The following is a 17,930-nucleotide window of genomic DNA, read 5'->3' on the forward strand; positions in this document are numbered from 1 at the left end:
GTATATATATATATATATATATATATATATATATATTTTTTTTATATTTAATATATTTAAACAATAATTAAGCATAATATTTTTATGTAATGAACAGGAATACTTTAAAAATATTTTTTGTAATATGAAGAATAAACTTTTTTCAGAAGAAGTAATAAAGTGATTTACGACAAAAAGAGGCTAATCTTGTTTGGGAATTTCTTTGTTCGCAAAACTGCGCAGTCAAAAAGCTCGATGCGCGTCAATACTGACATTGAAGCTTTTTCGTCTCGATGTGTAATCTTTTTTATTTTTTTCTTCAACAATACCTACTTCGTTAGTTTGTGATTGCGATACCGTGAAATTTATGAATTATTCTGTGTAATGAAACTAAAACTGAATCCGTTGACTTGTTAAATTTCAATCTTTAAGACAGAAAGAGAGAGAGAGAGAGAGAGATTTTAAGAAGTTTATATATTGAAATTAGTTTTTTGAACTTTTTGTTTACAATTTTATTGTCGAAGTTTCTTCTTGAAGAAATCGTTTTCTGTTTTTTAAGAAAGCGCAAATGATTTTAATGCAAAAGTTTTAATGGTAAAGAACTAAAGAAAAAAATGATCTCAAGAAAATTCTAAAAATATTTTAAAAAGATAGAAAAGAAGCAAAAACTAATCTCGATCAGTACAATTTTAATATGGAAAACATTTAATTTGCATAAATTGCACAATTACTAAAATGTTTTGTTAATTGATAATTTTTCTTTGAATGTCAAAACAAAATAGACTTGTAGAGATTTTGAAGAAACCCTGAAACAGCAGGAAAACTTTGAACGTGATTCTAACGCGGAAATTCCGACATCGAATTTGACAGCTTGCATGTCGTGCAGTGCATCTGACTGCGTTTGTTTTCAAACAAAGAGAGGGAGAGTGGATGTATACACACATATAAAGTAGTCAGCTGTTTCGCTTCCCCGATGGCGGGGAGAGTGGCAAAGGCTTAAATAGCACCGCGTACACTCATGCAAGCAGTGTTGACGGAGTCACCTGAAAACGGACTTCGGTCGCCGTGATCTTCAGGAACGTCAAACGGACTAAGACTTGTAAAGTCTATGCAAATCGCGTAGGAAGTCAGCTGGATCTACATTCCGCTGAAGTTCGCTCGCGAGAACGAAGATTCCTCCAGAATCGTGCTTGAGATGGATTCTATGACTTAGACTTTATGAAATCGTGTGAGATCCTGAAAGACGAGTGTCTCGGTGAAGAAATTGAAAATCTGCATCTTTTTCCAATCCGGATAATCTTCTGAAACATGTTCTGGTTTCATTCGAATTAAAAAATTCTGAATTCCAAATTGCAAAAAAGGAGTTTTCACAAAGAAGAACATCCTTCGTGAACATTAGATCCAATCTGCGCGGATTTTCATCCTGACAAAATTTTTTATGTGAAAGAAATTATCTCAACTGAGTTGAAATATATATTATATAAATATATATTATATAAATTCTCTATTCAGTTAAGTTCTTTCTATCTTTGGATCTGTCGGATACGATTTAGATCTTTGCCAGTGATTCGATTTACACAAAGACTAACTACCGTTTAATTGAAGCTTATAAAATGTTTTGTTAGCGATTACAATAGAAATCCAGTAAAAGAAATTATTCTTCGACGAGTACGAAGATCGGTGCTGATTTTCGATACGATAAATTCGAAAGAGAAATTCATATTTGCGCGCTTGTCGCCGTCAATTGTAATCGTACGAAGTGTGAAGAAACATGAGGCCGCCATATAACGAAGGAGAGGTGCAGCAGATCTCGCAGGAGCAAGGCGAGAGAAATGTTGCGATGGCAGTCTGCGTTCAACTGGCTGGTCGGGCGATCATCCGGGTGGTTTCACGATGTGAGGAAGCCCAGGATAACTGCAACTTAGGTAAAATGAAGTAAAGAACATCATACAATTATTTTAAAAAGCGTTCTAAATCTTAAATATTTTCCTCGAATATCTGGAAGAATTCTAGATCTTTGTAACGTTCCTGAAGACCAGATTTATCATTTTTATTAATTTAATTGATTAATTAAATATTAACTGTGATTAGTCAATTCTGATTCATTCTGATTGATGATAAAGGCGATTGATTAATTAGTTCCAATGGAATAATCAGTTAATCATAAATAATGAAACTTTCTCTTAGATGATCAAAAGATAATTTGAATTTTTAAATTTTTTAGTACTATAAAGTTTAATAAATTTTGATACTAAAATGTAGTGGACATATATCTGTGTATAAATTAAATACGAATTTGATACAATAGATAAGAATCTTTGATTCGCTATAGATTTTTGACGTTATAAATTTAACATTGTCGCGCGATTTTACATCAACATCTATCTTTTTAGAGAAAGTTAATACAGCAAATATTAAATTGGTTAGAGATTAATTATTTATTTTAAGTATTAAAAGCAACAACAATACCTTTAATACTTATAATAAATAATTATCTAATAATTAGACAACATAAAGTTCAAAATTATGATATAAGACGATCTTTAAAAGATGTCTTTTAAAAAAATGTTTTTAAAATGTTTTGATTTTTAAGATGTTTTCTGTCTCGTTTTTAATGCATGTTTTGTTTTGGATTAATATTAAATTTAACAATATTAAATTTTTCTAAGGATAGTTAAAGAGTGCGACCAAAGTTTCAACTATAAGTTTTTAGATTTTTATTTAATTGATTAATCAGAAAAAAATGTTTATTAATTGAAGAATAAAAACTAACCAATTAAAGAATGACTCAAAATTTGTAGCATCATATTGTACTCAAAATTAACCATAAGAGAAATAGTTGTCTCACGAAAAAGTCGACTTTGTAAATACTGTATACATATATGTATCTCAGTCTCACGGTTCTATTTCCTGATTTGAGATAATTTCCACCCTTACCTTATCTGTAACACGCCGTCTGCGCACATTGTGACCTTGATTAGCAATGCTTTTGTTTATACTGTAATATGCCGGTGCTTGTGAATCATCACCTTTTATTTTATAAAACGTAGTCCGTAGATTATAATTGCGCAGACTATAATTTTAAACGCAAATTGTAATTTAATAAATATTGAAAATAATAAATTCTAAAATTTCTAAAATTTAAAATCTTAAAAATCGAGGCTTATCATATAGACAGTATAGTGCTGAGAAAATATTCACGAAATCAAAATATAAATGTTCGTGAACGAAATAAATGTTCGTGATGTTTAGTATTAAAGTTTATAAATTCAATTTTCAAAATTTGTAGTATCATGATTCTACAAAATCGGAAATGTAGTACTTACAGCCATAAGAATTTATTGAATGAAATATTTATAGTGACAAATATCTATAATAAAAAAATGTAATATGAAACATCTTTTCTTTAAATTTAAATAAGTAGTGATAGTTAAAATCAGCGATAATAACGTTAAAATGTCTATCTACATAATGTCTATTTTATTAATAACTTTATATGTTTTGAATAATATTAAAGATCTGGATAGTAAAGATCTGATACTAACGGTTTGTAATACAAAGATTCATGATATTAATGATTACGGAAACAAAGATTTTTTTTGTTAAAAATCTGTAACATCAGAAATCCGATTGGAGAACATGTGAAAGTTCTGTAAATCTAAAACTGACGATCAATAAAACGCAATTTTTACGATATAAATATAAGATTCGCAGTGTAAATCAATTATCGGATTATAATAAAAATATTGCAAATAAGTAGTAGTAAGTGGTAGATCGCAACAACGCATTTCTGCGTATTATCACATTAATAATATCTATCTTATCTAATGCATTATCGATGACTCAGTTTGCTTTGTATGGCTAACGAACTCTCCTACTTTCATCAAGATTTGTGATCCGTTTTTCTTACACGTAACATTACAATTATTGAAAAAATAGAAAGAAGAAACAAGGAATAGCTAATAAAAATTAGTCTACGATCGCCGAGTGTTGAGACGCAATGTATTGATGATTTCCTGTTGCAGCTCAGCAAAAAACTTATAACATAGTTCCGTAGAAAGTACATGGATCATGCCAATGACGTATTCATCGCGTAAAAGCAATCATATAATACATGAAGAACATTTCCGTTCTACTTTGCAATTTCATTAGAGATATTTTATTAATTTCATTAGACATAAAAAGATATAATTATATATCATAATGAGCAGTATAAAAAAATATATGAATGACTAAAAAAATCTTTCTTTTTTTTATTTAATTTTTTTATAAATGTACCACTTGTGAAACAGATCATAACAATAAATCACAGTTATGCAAAGATAATTTATGTGTTTTAAAGATTTTTAAGATATTTAAATTTCTTACAGATTAAAAATCAGTAGAATATTTGTGATATTTACAAATTAAATTGTTATTATAATAGTTAATAAAATTGGAGACTATATATGAAATTTCGCTTGTGGAGGAATTACGCAAGAATGGATAAATAAATGAGTGGCGTTTCTCGAGCATCAACTCGGATAAAAGTGAAATGTTTGCTTCGCAACTCCAGCATAGATAATTGACTGGATAAACATTGCGTTATACAATCTGCGTATCCGGCCTTTGTTTCTTTCCTTTTCACATCGTGAACCTCGTGGAACAGCTGTGATCCTCTGATCGTATCTTCGTCTGGTATCCGGATTGATCGTGCGTATCTTCGGAACACCCAATGCATACACGAAAGGTCGATCTCGGAATAGTAAAGCCTTGGCAATGTTGATCTACGCGCACCGAATATTGCCAGAAGGCTACGTTTCCTTTTTTTATAAATCTTTTTACTATGTGGTTTGACATATCAAATGCGAGATTCATTATAATACAAATAAAATGACAAAAAGTAACATTGGCAATAAATCTCTGATAGATTCTCTTTCAATGATTCTTAATTCCAGATCAAATCTGAGTTACAGATTTCTGATTTCATAGAGTGATTTTGCATACCTTGACAAAGATAATATATAAATTGATATTTACTGATATTAAATTAGAATAAAAATTAGCTATTAAATCTCCAGTATTGCATCTAATAAGATAAAAAGTGAGTTTATAAAATATACTTTTTTATAAAATATCCCTTTTTTTATTACGGTTGTATGTAAACGTTGTTTCACTTTAATCGGATATATCGGAAGATATCGGAGCTAAGGCTTTCGTGCATCGCATGAAAGAACGATCTTGTGCGAATCCAGAAATGTAGGAACTTTTCAAAACAAAACGTACAAACGAGTCGCGAGACGCGAGAAGTTTCCGTATAGGGCTTCACGACCTTAAATGGTAGCTTGCTATTGGCTCTTTTTTATATACTACTTTTTGATAAAGAAAAACAATCGCATTAATTATAATCGCGGGAGCTACAGCGAGAAGTAACTTTCTAACTAATTACACAATGATTCTCATACTAATTATACAATCCTCTGTTCGAGCACTCGAACAACTCCTCGTTTATCTTTTGCTCGAATTATATAAGGCGTCAACAATATAAATAATTCAAATACTTGTTTGCGAAAAAGATTATTTTGAATTCAAATAAAAATGGGTTTAAAGAATTAATGGATAAATTTTCATAATATAATAATTTTCACAGAAAAGTGTTAAATTAAGTTTTTTTTCTATCTTTACTATATTTCAATTAATCTAATTATCTATTATTAGTCAATTTATTTGTTTACCATGGTGCCATTGGGCAGATTAATTGCTCTGAATTACTTAGCCCTATGCTTAATTTTGATACACTGTATTTTTATGAATCATGATGTTTTTATCAGAGATCTTTAACTTATATGATTATTTCTTGATTCTTATCAAATGAATATTCAAAATTTGAATTCACAAAATTTTTGATAAGAATGAAGAAATAATTGTACAAGTTTAAGATATTCGATAAAAACATTATGATTCATAAAAATGTATTTTATCGGATTTTATCCAAATTAAGTGCATCAAGATCAAGTGATTAAAAGCAATCAATCTGCCCGGAAATGTTATGACAAACAAATAGCAATCTGAGAACTATTTTCACACCTGTCTCCTTGCTATACATCGAATAAAATATCTAAAATTTTAGTTGACTAAGTTTGTCGAACGTTTATTTATCAAGAAATAAATCTTCTAAATCTTCGACTTATAATATCGGTGCAAAGTGTACAATTAGCGCAATCATATAGCGCGTACGTTTTGGCTGTCATGGAAAGTGCACCTTCCCAATTTTCTCCTCAATAACCTGATTTCTAAGAATGAGTCGTGATGAATATCACGGCCAAGTGGTGGAACTTATTTCGGCGGGCACACACAGAAATAAATGTTTCAAACGCAGTCGGAGCCGTGCCGGTGAGTCAGTACGACGGCCAAAATGGCAAACGCTGTAACAAGAGTGATTCTTCGCTGCGAGGAAGCGCAAGAAAACGAGAACCTCGGTAAATTGCAAAATTTTCGGTGAAAGCGATTGTTCTTGATTCGATTTAAGGTCATTACATGTACAAAAATTTTAGCTATAATCATAAAGTCTCAAACAAATCCACTAATTACAATCAAAATTGCGAACTCACGTTTTAAAACGCTCGCATATATGATTGATCGATTTGCTTACGGCCTTACAATTATGACCAAAATTTTTGTACGTATAATGACTTTTACTCGCGTTTCAAAATTCAACAGAAAGGTTACTAATTATTATTAACGAATTCTCGCAGTGAGATTTCCAGTGTGTTTTTATAACGTGTTTCGCATTGGTGCACAACTAAGATATCATAGCAATAATTATAAAAATGCGACTGGACTACAATTCGATCAAATTTCATTGTACAGTTTTCTCTTTACGTAATCAGATTTTGGAGATTTCGATATTCAACAGAACACTCAGATTTGCAAAACAATTTTTATTTTTTATGACATTAAATCTATTTTTCTATAATACTAAACTAGTATCTATAGGGTAACTTTGGAAAATACGCCGCGTTAGGATTTACGCCGCAGAAATCAGAAAAAATAGGAGTGAGAGTAATTTTTCTGCAACTACTCTACTACATGCATTTATGTTATATTAGTTTTATGTTATATTATAATATTGTGTTATAATTTCAGTAATTCAGTAATTTCTTACTGTTAATATTAATGAAATTATTGTAAATTATTGAATCGATTTGTCTTTGTAATAAGTAGCCATTATAAATTATAATCTACATAAAATAATTATTATAGGCCGCGTAAAAAACTTAGTGATTATTTCGCATAAGTGTAGAGGAATAGTGAAGTATATTGTATAGCAAAATACAAGTGCTTTGCTCTTGTATTCTTTATTTAGTTTGTTGTCTTGTATATACCACCTGTTTGGGATGTACGACATTTTTAGCGGGCGAGATTTATGCCCAAAGCATACAAAGTGCACAGATTGGATTCAGTGCATCAAATGCATGCATCTGCACACAATAAACGTATTACATGAAATACCTTATGTAATAACACTTGTAATATACATATGTAGAAAGTTGTAATTATTATCTATTACTTCATATACATTCATATATTTGTCTTTTTTTTCTTATTCCTTAATAAAACTTTGTAAACATTTTTTATAAATAATAAGTTAGTGTGTCATTTTTACTTATAAGCTACTTATTATTATTTGTAAATTTTTTATGAGCCGTACATACTCCCCCCCCCCCTCTCTATGAGTAGTATGTATATTCCATCTCTATATAAATACAAGGGTTTCAAAAAGTTCTTTTTTTTAATACGAAAAATAAATATTTTGGATTTTTAATATTTTTTTCATAGTAGACAGTACAAAGTTTTTCTTGATATAGTTCGTTTATCTCTTAAAATAATAGATAATACTTAATAAATTAAGTTTTTGTTAGGTTGTGAGATGTGTATATCGGAGTTACTTGTTTAAGTGTTTAAAGTATTTGTGACACTTTTAAAACATAAAGTAAAATAGGTTTATTATTTATTATCTATTATTATTACGAAAGATTGACGAAAGCAAGAAAGCAAATTCTAGTAAGGAAATAAAAAGCAGACTTAATTTTACCTCTCTTAATCGAACTTTGTAATAGCTTCGATATAAGAAACGAAGAAAAAGAAAATGTTCTTTGTTATACATGTAAAGAATAAAGAAAGTCAATTTTTCTCAATTATTGGAATTTTATTGAAATTCTTTGTTTGATTTTACGAAGCGTTAACAAGTATATGTTTAAATTGTTCCTTGATGGATTGCTAAATCGGACAATTCCGCGGTTTGTTATCTTCCCGGAACTGTGCGCTCCGATGTTATAATGATCGCGATGATTGATAAATATATAATGCAGAATGCATTTGTTCCATAATGCGTTCTTAGCTCTCGCGTTCGAGTTAGCTTCAACGACGAACGGTCTTCCGTACTGGAAACCGCGCCAGAGAAAGCGTGAAACGCAGTGCACTGACGTTAAGTGCACTTTCAGCGGTTATGATGCGCTTAGATTGGCGTTTTCCCATTTTTTTTCAAGTGACGGAACACTTTTACAATTTTATTATTACAACTTAACTAATACTATCAAAATTTAACAGCGAGAAAATCTCTCGCTCTCAATATTCTCTGTTCATATGTTTTGTTTAACTTTAATCGTATAAAAGTTAAATGTTAATCGTAAAAAATTCTATTCGTGCGCCAAATTAGACTTTGAGAAAGACATTGGAAGAATAAAAATTTATTTTGATCTTAATTCTCTTTTGATATATTAAAAATTTTATTTTATTTTGGAAAAAAGTTAATTATTTCAGCTAATATTTTTTCACTAGAATGTTAATATTTAAAAAAATTATTATTGAATATTAAAAGAGAGGGACATTATATAATGATTATAATAGGATATATTTCAAAAGTAAAATCGAATGAGTATTAAGAAAGAGGGACGTTTATATAATGATGAATAATAGGATATATTTTGAAAGATGTAAAATCACAGAACAATGGCCTTCACTTTCAGTATTTATGAAGGATATGCAATTAGTCTTCCTTTCAAAGGCGAAAAAAATAAAAAATTAATTTTTATTTTAAAACATATTTATTTCAAAATTTGATTCTAAAATTCTAAATTTGTTATTTCATTGTTAATTTAGAGAGTAAGAATGAGAAAGAGATGGCAGAAATTTAACGGAATCTTGGAGAATAATAGTTTAAAGACAGTATGTTTTTTTTTCTAGGAAACTGTACGTTCTTTCGTTTTACTTTTTAGACTTGTCGGAGTGCCAGCTCATGCAAATCCCAGACGCAGTCTACCATCTGATGCGGCACACGGAGCTGAAGAGATGCGACCTCTCCGGCAACGTGATCACAAAAATTCCAGCCAAGTTTGCCGTGAAATTTTCATTAATTACTGGTGAGCGATAAGCTATATAGAATAGCTTCAGATTGCTGTCTTTTTCTCTATTTATAAAATTTATCTTTAAGAAAATTCTTGTTTAAAATCCGACAATATTCAACAAAATACGTTTGCAGAACTGAATTTAAGCCACAATCAGATGAGCAAACTGCCTGAGGAGTTAGCTGAACTGCAAGCTCTGGAGAGACTCGATATCTCGCACAACACTTTCATCGCTCTACCATCTGTAGCTTGGCGGATACCGCACTTGAAACGACTTCTCGCTAACAACAATTTTATTATCGGTTAGTAACGATAATTTATTATTATGTAAGATTTTCATTATATAAGTATTATCAGTATCTCAAACAATTAATGGGTATAATACATCTACTCTTCTCTGAATGAGGAGTAGATGTATTCATTTTTAGGAAAATATCCACACACAAAAATAATGTAGTTATTAAAATTTAGAATATGCATGAGAACTTTAGATATGCATAAGAAATATCAATATCAAATGTACTACAAGGACTGGAATTATTTTGATTCCTGATACTGCAAATCGAAAAAAAAAAGTTTTTATGCTAATTACTGCATTTCCATCACGATCAAAGTAAAAAGACAATTTTCAAATTATCTGAATCAATAAATTTTTTAAAAATGACTTAACAATACAAACAAAACATTGTTGATTTTATTCTAGATGTTGACGTCGAGAGGCTTAGGCATGCACCTGTTCTAGAATTCATCGACCTGCAAGCGAATCCTCTTCCGCCGAGATTGCACGATCTTCTACGCACTCTGACCAGGATTACAATCGAACTTACTCCTCGGCAAATCGAGGATTGGGAGGACTTGAACGTTTAAGTCATTTCCCAAGCGAGAGCAGTCTATTTCGCGACGGAAGACGACGGAGAGACGGTTCCGACTTTCGTATTCTCTCGACGAAAATTGCTCAAGACTTTGCACGAACTAGAAGTAGAATCAATATTTTGTACAGTGATAATGCGAGCTGTGTGATAACAAGTGTCGCGGATTATAAGTCAATGATCCGCTTGTATCTTTTGTAAATGTCACTAGTGATTTATATCTGTACTTAATTATCACGGACCTATTACTGATCTTACGGAGATCGATCGATCCTTCGTTTCTTTCTTTTATATCCCATGAATTTTTAGATTTTATCGAGACATGAATGACGCTGTTATAATTAATTATCGAATTCAAGAATTTTTAAACTTCATTTATGAATGTTTTAGTATCAAAACACTTCCAGTATTGAATTTTTATCTTATAATAAATGATTGGAATGCTTAAATTATTTGAAAGATTTTCTTGAATCTTTGGATTTCTAAATGACAAACGTGCGAACATGCGTTTCTCTAAAACGCAAAAGTCTCGGATCTTAAGATCTAAAGAAATATTTGCAAATTATCATTTTGTCGTTTATGAATATAATTAACTTGTATTGACTGTATTTTTAGTGTACAATAATTTCAACTTGTCAACGTTACAGACACATTTATCATTATGCTATCTATAGCACTAACTATCATATAGCACAATTTTTTTAATATTAACATTTTGCACTCGAGTATCATCTGAAAATATAACGACGAAAAATTATAATTTTGCTCGACTATTACTGTATAAAATATTACAAAACAATGTAAAAATAAAGATACTCTGTCATTTTATATATTTTTAATTTAAAAATAAAGACCGTAATTTTTTCGTAAATTACATTTTGAGGATATTTTATATGCCTTATATTAAATCGGAAATGAAAAGATTAATATTTCACAAATTAACGAGTTTTAAATAAACTCTTACTTTACATCTCGAGCACAAAGTGTTAATAACGAATGACAAATATATCTACTATTACGTAGCTGTTAGCGTTTGGATATAGAGTGTTCTTTAAAAAAATTAATTATTTGCAATCGTAAGTTTGCAAATGTTTCCGCGAGATTATGCGCATTTAGCGCGTCGAATAATGATTACAATTCGTTTTATTTTCCTGTGTTTTTGATCTAGTCAGTCATTCTTAGACATACGGGTTTCAAGAGTTATGGACATATAGCTTTATCAAGTCTCAGATTTACGGACAATTGCATCTATGGCATTTAAATAATTTTACAAAATTTTTGGATTTATAAATTCTTGATTATTTTAAGTTCTAAATTGAAAAAAATGCAAAACTAATGAATCCGTTGATCTCCAATTACATCTTCAGATCTACAAAAATTTGAATGTAACATAAGACGTTACACAATGCAGTAGCAGAAGAACGCATTTTTTTCAATCATATTTTGCAGAACATTGCATTTATACATCCTAATTACAGTTACAGATTATCGCAATTTATACTTTATTTATACGAATGTACCCTATTCTCATGAGAGAATTTGCGGATCAGTGAAGTTATTGATTTGTATTTTATATTTATTCGCTGCTTCGATGCGTCAGTAGTTAAAATTCTGTAAGATGTGTATCACAATCGTATATACAGTTTTCGTAACAGAAGAATAGAAACTGCGCAATATTTTCAAAATGGATGGATAATGGTTTTATTCGCTTATATCTTCTATATTACATAAAATAAACTATTTAAAAATTGTCGAGCTAATTTGTTTATTAATTGTTTATTAATAAAAAAACGTGAATGGTACTTATGGTAGAACATATTAGCTCCAACAAATGGAAGATCAATGTTCTACAATACATTCAGCCAAAGGGGGGAATCTAGTTTAGAACGCTGAAAGCTGTTTCTTTGCGAATTTTTTTATGAACGAATCATGAAGCTGGATATTTCCAAAGCTTTAGGTGATTTACTGTTTATTTGAAAAATACAAAATAATTTTTTAATAAATAAATAATGACTGTAATAAAAAGTTATTTATTAATTGATATTGTGCTTCAATGCCGAAGTTTGTAAATTGGCGTGCAATTTGGAACCCGTAATTCTTGCCTGAAACAAAAAATTTTTTAAATTAAATAATATTTTATCCTTGATGAATTAAAAAATAGGAGAAAAGTATCAAATTGTAAGAATCATGGAATTTTGAAAAAAAGTAACGATTTTGAATTAAAAATTTCGATTTATTTATGCAGAAATAATCGTTTAGATTAATTTTTTAATAAACATTTTTAATTCATCCAAGAGGATTAACAATTATATATAATCAAAAAGCTTTACAGGAAGTTAATTGGTCGAATAGTTTTTGAATAATCTTGCACTAATTTCGGAAAAGTAGTTTTGAGAAAAACACTTTTAAAGTTTTCGTTATCTAAAAATAGTACTTTTTGGCAATTTATCGTTAATCTGCTATCTCTTTGCCTACAGCAAACCTTCCGCTTCTTCATAAAACTCGTTTTATCGCGTTATTTGCAATCTCCGAGTTGTACAAGCCTCTTTCATGCTTATCGATATCGTTTCTGCCTCGTAACTCGCTGTTCGTCGTAATTGTCGGGTAATATTTTACAATGTTGGCGAATATTTATTTCTAGCAATTGCATTATCTTTAAAATGCCAGAATGCCTTTCATTGAAGGCACATGACATGCGGCAACGAAGGTGGCGATTTCGATCATTTTTGCGCCAGAATAAGTGTTTCGGAATGATGCGTCAAATGGTGAAATTAAAATTCTCGTTTGAGTTTTGCGTATACTTTCTCTGCTAAAGATCAATAATGCCAAGCTAGGAACCGAGTATCGAAGCACAATGGACGCCACGCGCGCTATATATCTGCGCGACGCGTACCTCAAGCTGTAACAAAAGCATTTCGGTCTAAAACTTGATATATTTTCTGAGAATAATATTACTGATTAAAGAAAAAAAAATCGAAAATTTTGACCCTCAAAACCAGGTTCTTTTCTAAAATAAATCATATCCCACACAACACATAGATGTATGTTTTGTATGATGTACGTTGTATGTCCATTGTATGTCCTCAAAAATCCTAGTTATGTTCTGATATCTTGAATGTCCATAAGAATGTCCGAAGAGTATTCTGCTTTTAGCATAGCTGCGATAAAATGTCTATAAGACATATTCGGAACTTTGGATCACAAAGTTCAATATTACATATGTTTAATATATTTCTGATATACATCATGAATATACATTTGAAATTCGAGCTCTGATGTTCTTTACATTAAATAAGACATGTCGAAGATAAGATAAGATGTCCTAAGGACATCCATTAAATGTCTAGAGGATATCCGCTGTCTCGGGAATGTCCGCTACATATGTCCATATAAGCGTTGAATATTATTGTTATCATACTCATTGATATCGTATTATTATTATTATTGTTACTATTAATACTATTTTTGTCACTATTGAATCATCAATGTAGTGATATGTTGACATTCATAATAACAAAAGTATAAAACAAAATCTGTATATAAAATTAATTCAAGTAATTATTATTTATTTTTATAAATATCATTTACCTTATTCCTTCCTTCTTCCTTATTTCTTCAGGCCAGATTGAACTTTCATTTGATCTGATCTGACATATAGACTGATCGCATTTCAATTAAAAATCGATAAGACAGAGATACCTCCTTGCTATCGAATTATTATTATTACCGCCGATAGATAATATTACGTTCGATTCGTGTGTAGTACATACGTAAGATCATAAAAAAAAATTTAAACTAATGAAAAATTATTTAAAAAGAATATTGATAATAACTGTAAAAATTATACAAAACTGAAGATATGTTCACAAATTTCATTATTTACATGAGAATTTTAATATCGAATATTCTCTACGACACGCGTTGTTTAAACTTGGAATATTATTTAAAAGACTTTACTTGTCATATTATATATATTGATGCCGTTCTAAACAAAAAAAACTTTACATATTTCACGAAAAATTGAAATTTATAATGTTAGTAATATTCTAATAAAAAAATCGGTAAATAACAAAGTAATAGAAAATTTTACGATGCAACAGTGAAGATATAATGCATATTAATATGATAAGCACTTTTAAAGCAAAGTAAATACACAAAACAAAATAAATGACATGAAATTCGAAAGAACTAAACATACAGTATTTAATAATACAATATTGTAATTAATTATCGTATTGTTATGAATAACGTACATAAATAATTATAAGATTATCGATATGTTTTGTTATTTTTCATTTCATATTCAGATTATTTTTAATATAATCTTTGATATAAATTAAATTGTAAAATAAGTTACATATAAAATCATAATTATGAATAAGAGAGAATTGTTGAGTGAAATCAGTGGATCAAGATGTTATTTATATTTCCAGCTTATTAAAATATATTATATATTGTAGAATATATAGCTTGAAGTTATACATAAGATAAGGAGAAACGAGTCACAATTAAATGTATTATGTTAATGATCAATATTCAAATAAACATGCATTATTTATTGTGTGTCTGCAGTTATATGTAACACATTAAATTTTAATTAACTGAACAAACATGAGCAAAGGACATTAATAAAATTATTGATATAATAACGGAAAAAAACTTAGAAAGAATAATTCGATTGCCAAATTGTTTTTTAAATCTCTTTAAAAGTAATTATCAAAGCATGAAAAATCGATGTGAACAAACGAACGAATTATCACTTCCGCTTCATAACAGTGACCAAGGCGAATATTGATGATATTCGTGACATAAGACTCTAATTTAGATAATTCCTATTTTTTTTCGTAAATCATTTCCCAACTAATAATTCAACAACTTTAAAAATGTTAATAGCCATCAACCGGTATTGAAATTATTGAAATACGGAATCCGGATCTCATCCGGGTGAAAGTCGGATTTAATGCATGCAAGGACCTTTCATTTTCAACGAAGCGTTAGGAATTGCATGTCACAATAAAAATCGTTATGAGACCCCAATATTTTCCTCAGATTTTCTTTTTATCAATATATTATTAGATATCAGCAAAAGTAACTTTAAAAATCTGAATTCACATAAAACAAAATATTATATTGAATTAATTAATTTTTCTTCCACATGACATTTAAATGCTTCACACATGTTTTAATTTTACAAAAATGCTACCATGTTTCTTTCATAATTGCGTGTTTATTCATAAGGTATATAAATTATACTAAATCTTCATTTCACAATTATTCACAATCTCCGCTAGAATTTCGTGATTCGTGGCTGAGAGATTTCTCATGACACTCCACCTACAAATGTTCCTTTGATGATCCTTCTGTAGAAACACTTTTCTTCGCTTCGTCAATTTCTCTTTGCATAAATTTTCTAATAAATTATCGCGAATCACTATATATATGTTGCAAATTCTTCATAAAAAGTGCAAACGACAGTGCGAATTACATGACATGCAAAGTGACTGACGATTTGCTACGATCGATACGCGATGGATGCGGAACCGACAATGAGATCATTGCGAATACGACCGGCTTCTCGGATCACGTTTAACGCACGTCTAATGTCGACGAGGCCTTAATAATCACAATACTTTGCGACCCACACCTCTGTGTCACACTAAGTGTGCAAATCATGCGGCTGATAAACGCGACGTGAGGCAATCCACTTTCTGGGACGCTATTGCCCACATCCCTCGTGCGTTAATCGTGGTTAATTCGACTTATCGGCTTCCTAAATGTTACTTACGAGACAAGCTCGACAAATCGGTAAATGTGACGAGAATTGGGCACGTACTGTAACGATCTTACTATCCGGAGCGTATCCCGAAATATACAAATTTCGAGTAAAACCCGGAAATGTTTCTGAAGAAACGTACCATTTATTGCACATGCCAGGAAGAAACTGTAACAGAAATGTTAAATGACACACGAAAAATTAATGAAAATTTACGAAAGGAATAAGATATTGAGAGAGAGCTGAGACGGAAGAGCTATTATAGAAGTGAGATAAATAAAAGAAAGTGTGATGGAAAAGAGAAGAGAATAATTCTTGAAAAATTACGTGATTGTCGTTTTATAATATGTGTAATAGAATTACTTTTTGTAATTTTTATATTTAATTTCAGTTAATTTGTATTATCGTTTTTCAATTTCATCTTGAACGCATATTAAATGTGACATTAAAACATATTGATTTTAAACTAAATGTAATAAATTTAATAAATTTTTATAGCAATTAATATAATAATAATATAGCTAGCTATTTTTTTATGTTTTCATCTCCATGTCACGCTGTATGCAAACGCTATTGTGACTTTGCAATCAAAGTTATAATACTTTCATCATATTGACATTCTATCATTACTTTAAATTATATACTTGTTCTTTTATCGTTTTAACATACTGAAAAAGACCCAGTTTCGACCAAAAATATAATTTATTGTTTGTATATAGACATTTAAATATAATTTCTGCGCTAAAAAACCCTGCATGACTTATAAGCTCCTTATCAGTTGCATTTATATTTATTGTTATATCACTTATATCTAGTTGTAATATGTATTATATGAAAGTATCTTTTTTTATAGATAAATTTTAATGGAAACATTAATATAATTTGAAAAGTTCTGTGTTCCGCGACATAACTTATGGGATTTTATGTCAGTTATTTTGCTTTACTTGTTGTAAATTTATTTTATCAATCAATAAAATGAATAAGTTACAAACTATTATATTTTATTAAAATTGATGCTATGTGTGTTCAAGAATTAATTATTTATAATTATTTATAATTATTTATAATTATTATTTATATATTATTATTTAATAATTAATATTATTATTATATTAATATTATATTAATATTATATTAATATTATAATATTATATTAATATTATTATTATATTAATATTATAAATTAATATTATTTATAATTATATATAGTATTACATTTTATATGCATATGTATATATGTATATAGGTATATATGTAAAATAAGCCAAGTAAAATTAGTCGTTGTATAACATTATTGTACTTTTCTTGTAAAGAAGAATTTTTTTATTTGTATGCATTCAAAAGATATTTTTAAAAATGTACATATTTTTTCTTTGCACCAATTTATGTCATATTTAATCTTGGAATAAGATCTTGGGAATGAGATTAAAGAAAATAACGTAATTATAGGTTTTGCTATATCAAAATATAATTCTTTATTTTTATGTCATATATATTGAATATATAGTATATGAATATCCTATACTATAATTTTTTTAAAAAGAAGTCTGTGGAAATTTTTGTATTTTAAAAAATTTTCATAATATTTTGTTTATACGAAAATTTATTTTTTTTACTTCATTATTTATTTCATATCAATTTTAATTTAAAAATCAATTATTTCAATAATTGATAATATTCTTGAGGCTTCCATAAGTGCTTTCTATATAAAGATTATGTGTTTCGCGGATTTCCTCCGTGTCCAGATCCATTCTTGGAATGCCAACGTTTCGTGAACCTTGCGGTCCAAGAATGGATCTGAACATGGAGGAAACCTGCGAAACGCATAATCTTTATATTTCAATGATTTTTTTATATTTATCAAATTTATTTTTATTAAAATGTAACTTTGTGTATAATTTTTTTTTTATTTATATTGCTAGT

At 29.1% G+C, this 17,930-nt stretch overlaps 1 protein-coding gene and 1 pseudogene across 1 annotated transcript; one reads left to right on the forward strand and one right to left on the reverse strand.

Annotated features, from left to right (window-relative positions):
* Window positions 1-1,750: 1,750 nt before the first annotated feature.
* On the forward strand, window positions 1,751-10,232 carry LOC105624647 (leucine-rich repeat protein soc-2). The gene is made up of 4 exons (XM_012206003.1): window positions 1,751-1,904; window positions 9,237-9,380; window positions 9,500-9,667; window positions 10,069-10,232. Exons 1-4 carry the CDS (start codon window positions 1,751-1,753, stop codon window positions 10,230-10,232), a joined length of 630 nt encoding a protein of 209 aa, XP_012061393.1.
* Window positions 10,233-12,705: 2,473 nt separating this feature from the next.
* On the reverse strand, window positions 12,706-13,148 carry LOC105624672 (annotated as a pseudogene).
* Window positions 13,149-17,930: the final 4,782 nt, after the last annotated feature.

The sequence above is a fragment of the Atta cephalotes genome, assembly GCF_000143395.1.
Source record: "Atta cephalotes unplaced genomic scaffold scaffold00084, whole genome shotgun sequence".
In the NCBI taxonomy this organism is placed as follows: domain Eukaryota; kingdom Metazoa; phylum Arthropoda; class Insecta; order Hymenoptera; family Formicidae; genus Atta; species Atta cephalotes.

What these genes read in the sequence shown, in the direction of transcription:
- LOC105624647 (XM_012206003.1), top strand. Translation starts at nt 1,751, where the DNA reads ATGAGGCCGCCATATAACGAAGGAGAGGTGCAGCAGATCTCGCAGGAG. An exon ending in CCAGGATAACTGCAACTTAG is followed by an intron (nt 1,905 to 9,236) that starts GTAAAATGAAGT and finishes TTTACTTTTTAG; the next exon opens with ACTTGTCGGAGTGCCAGCTC. An exon ending in TAACAACAATTTTATTATCG is followed by an intron (nt 9,668 to 10,068) that starts GTTAGTAACGAT and finishes ATTTTATTCTAG; the next exon opens with ATGTTGACGTCGAGAGGCTT.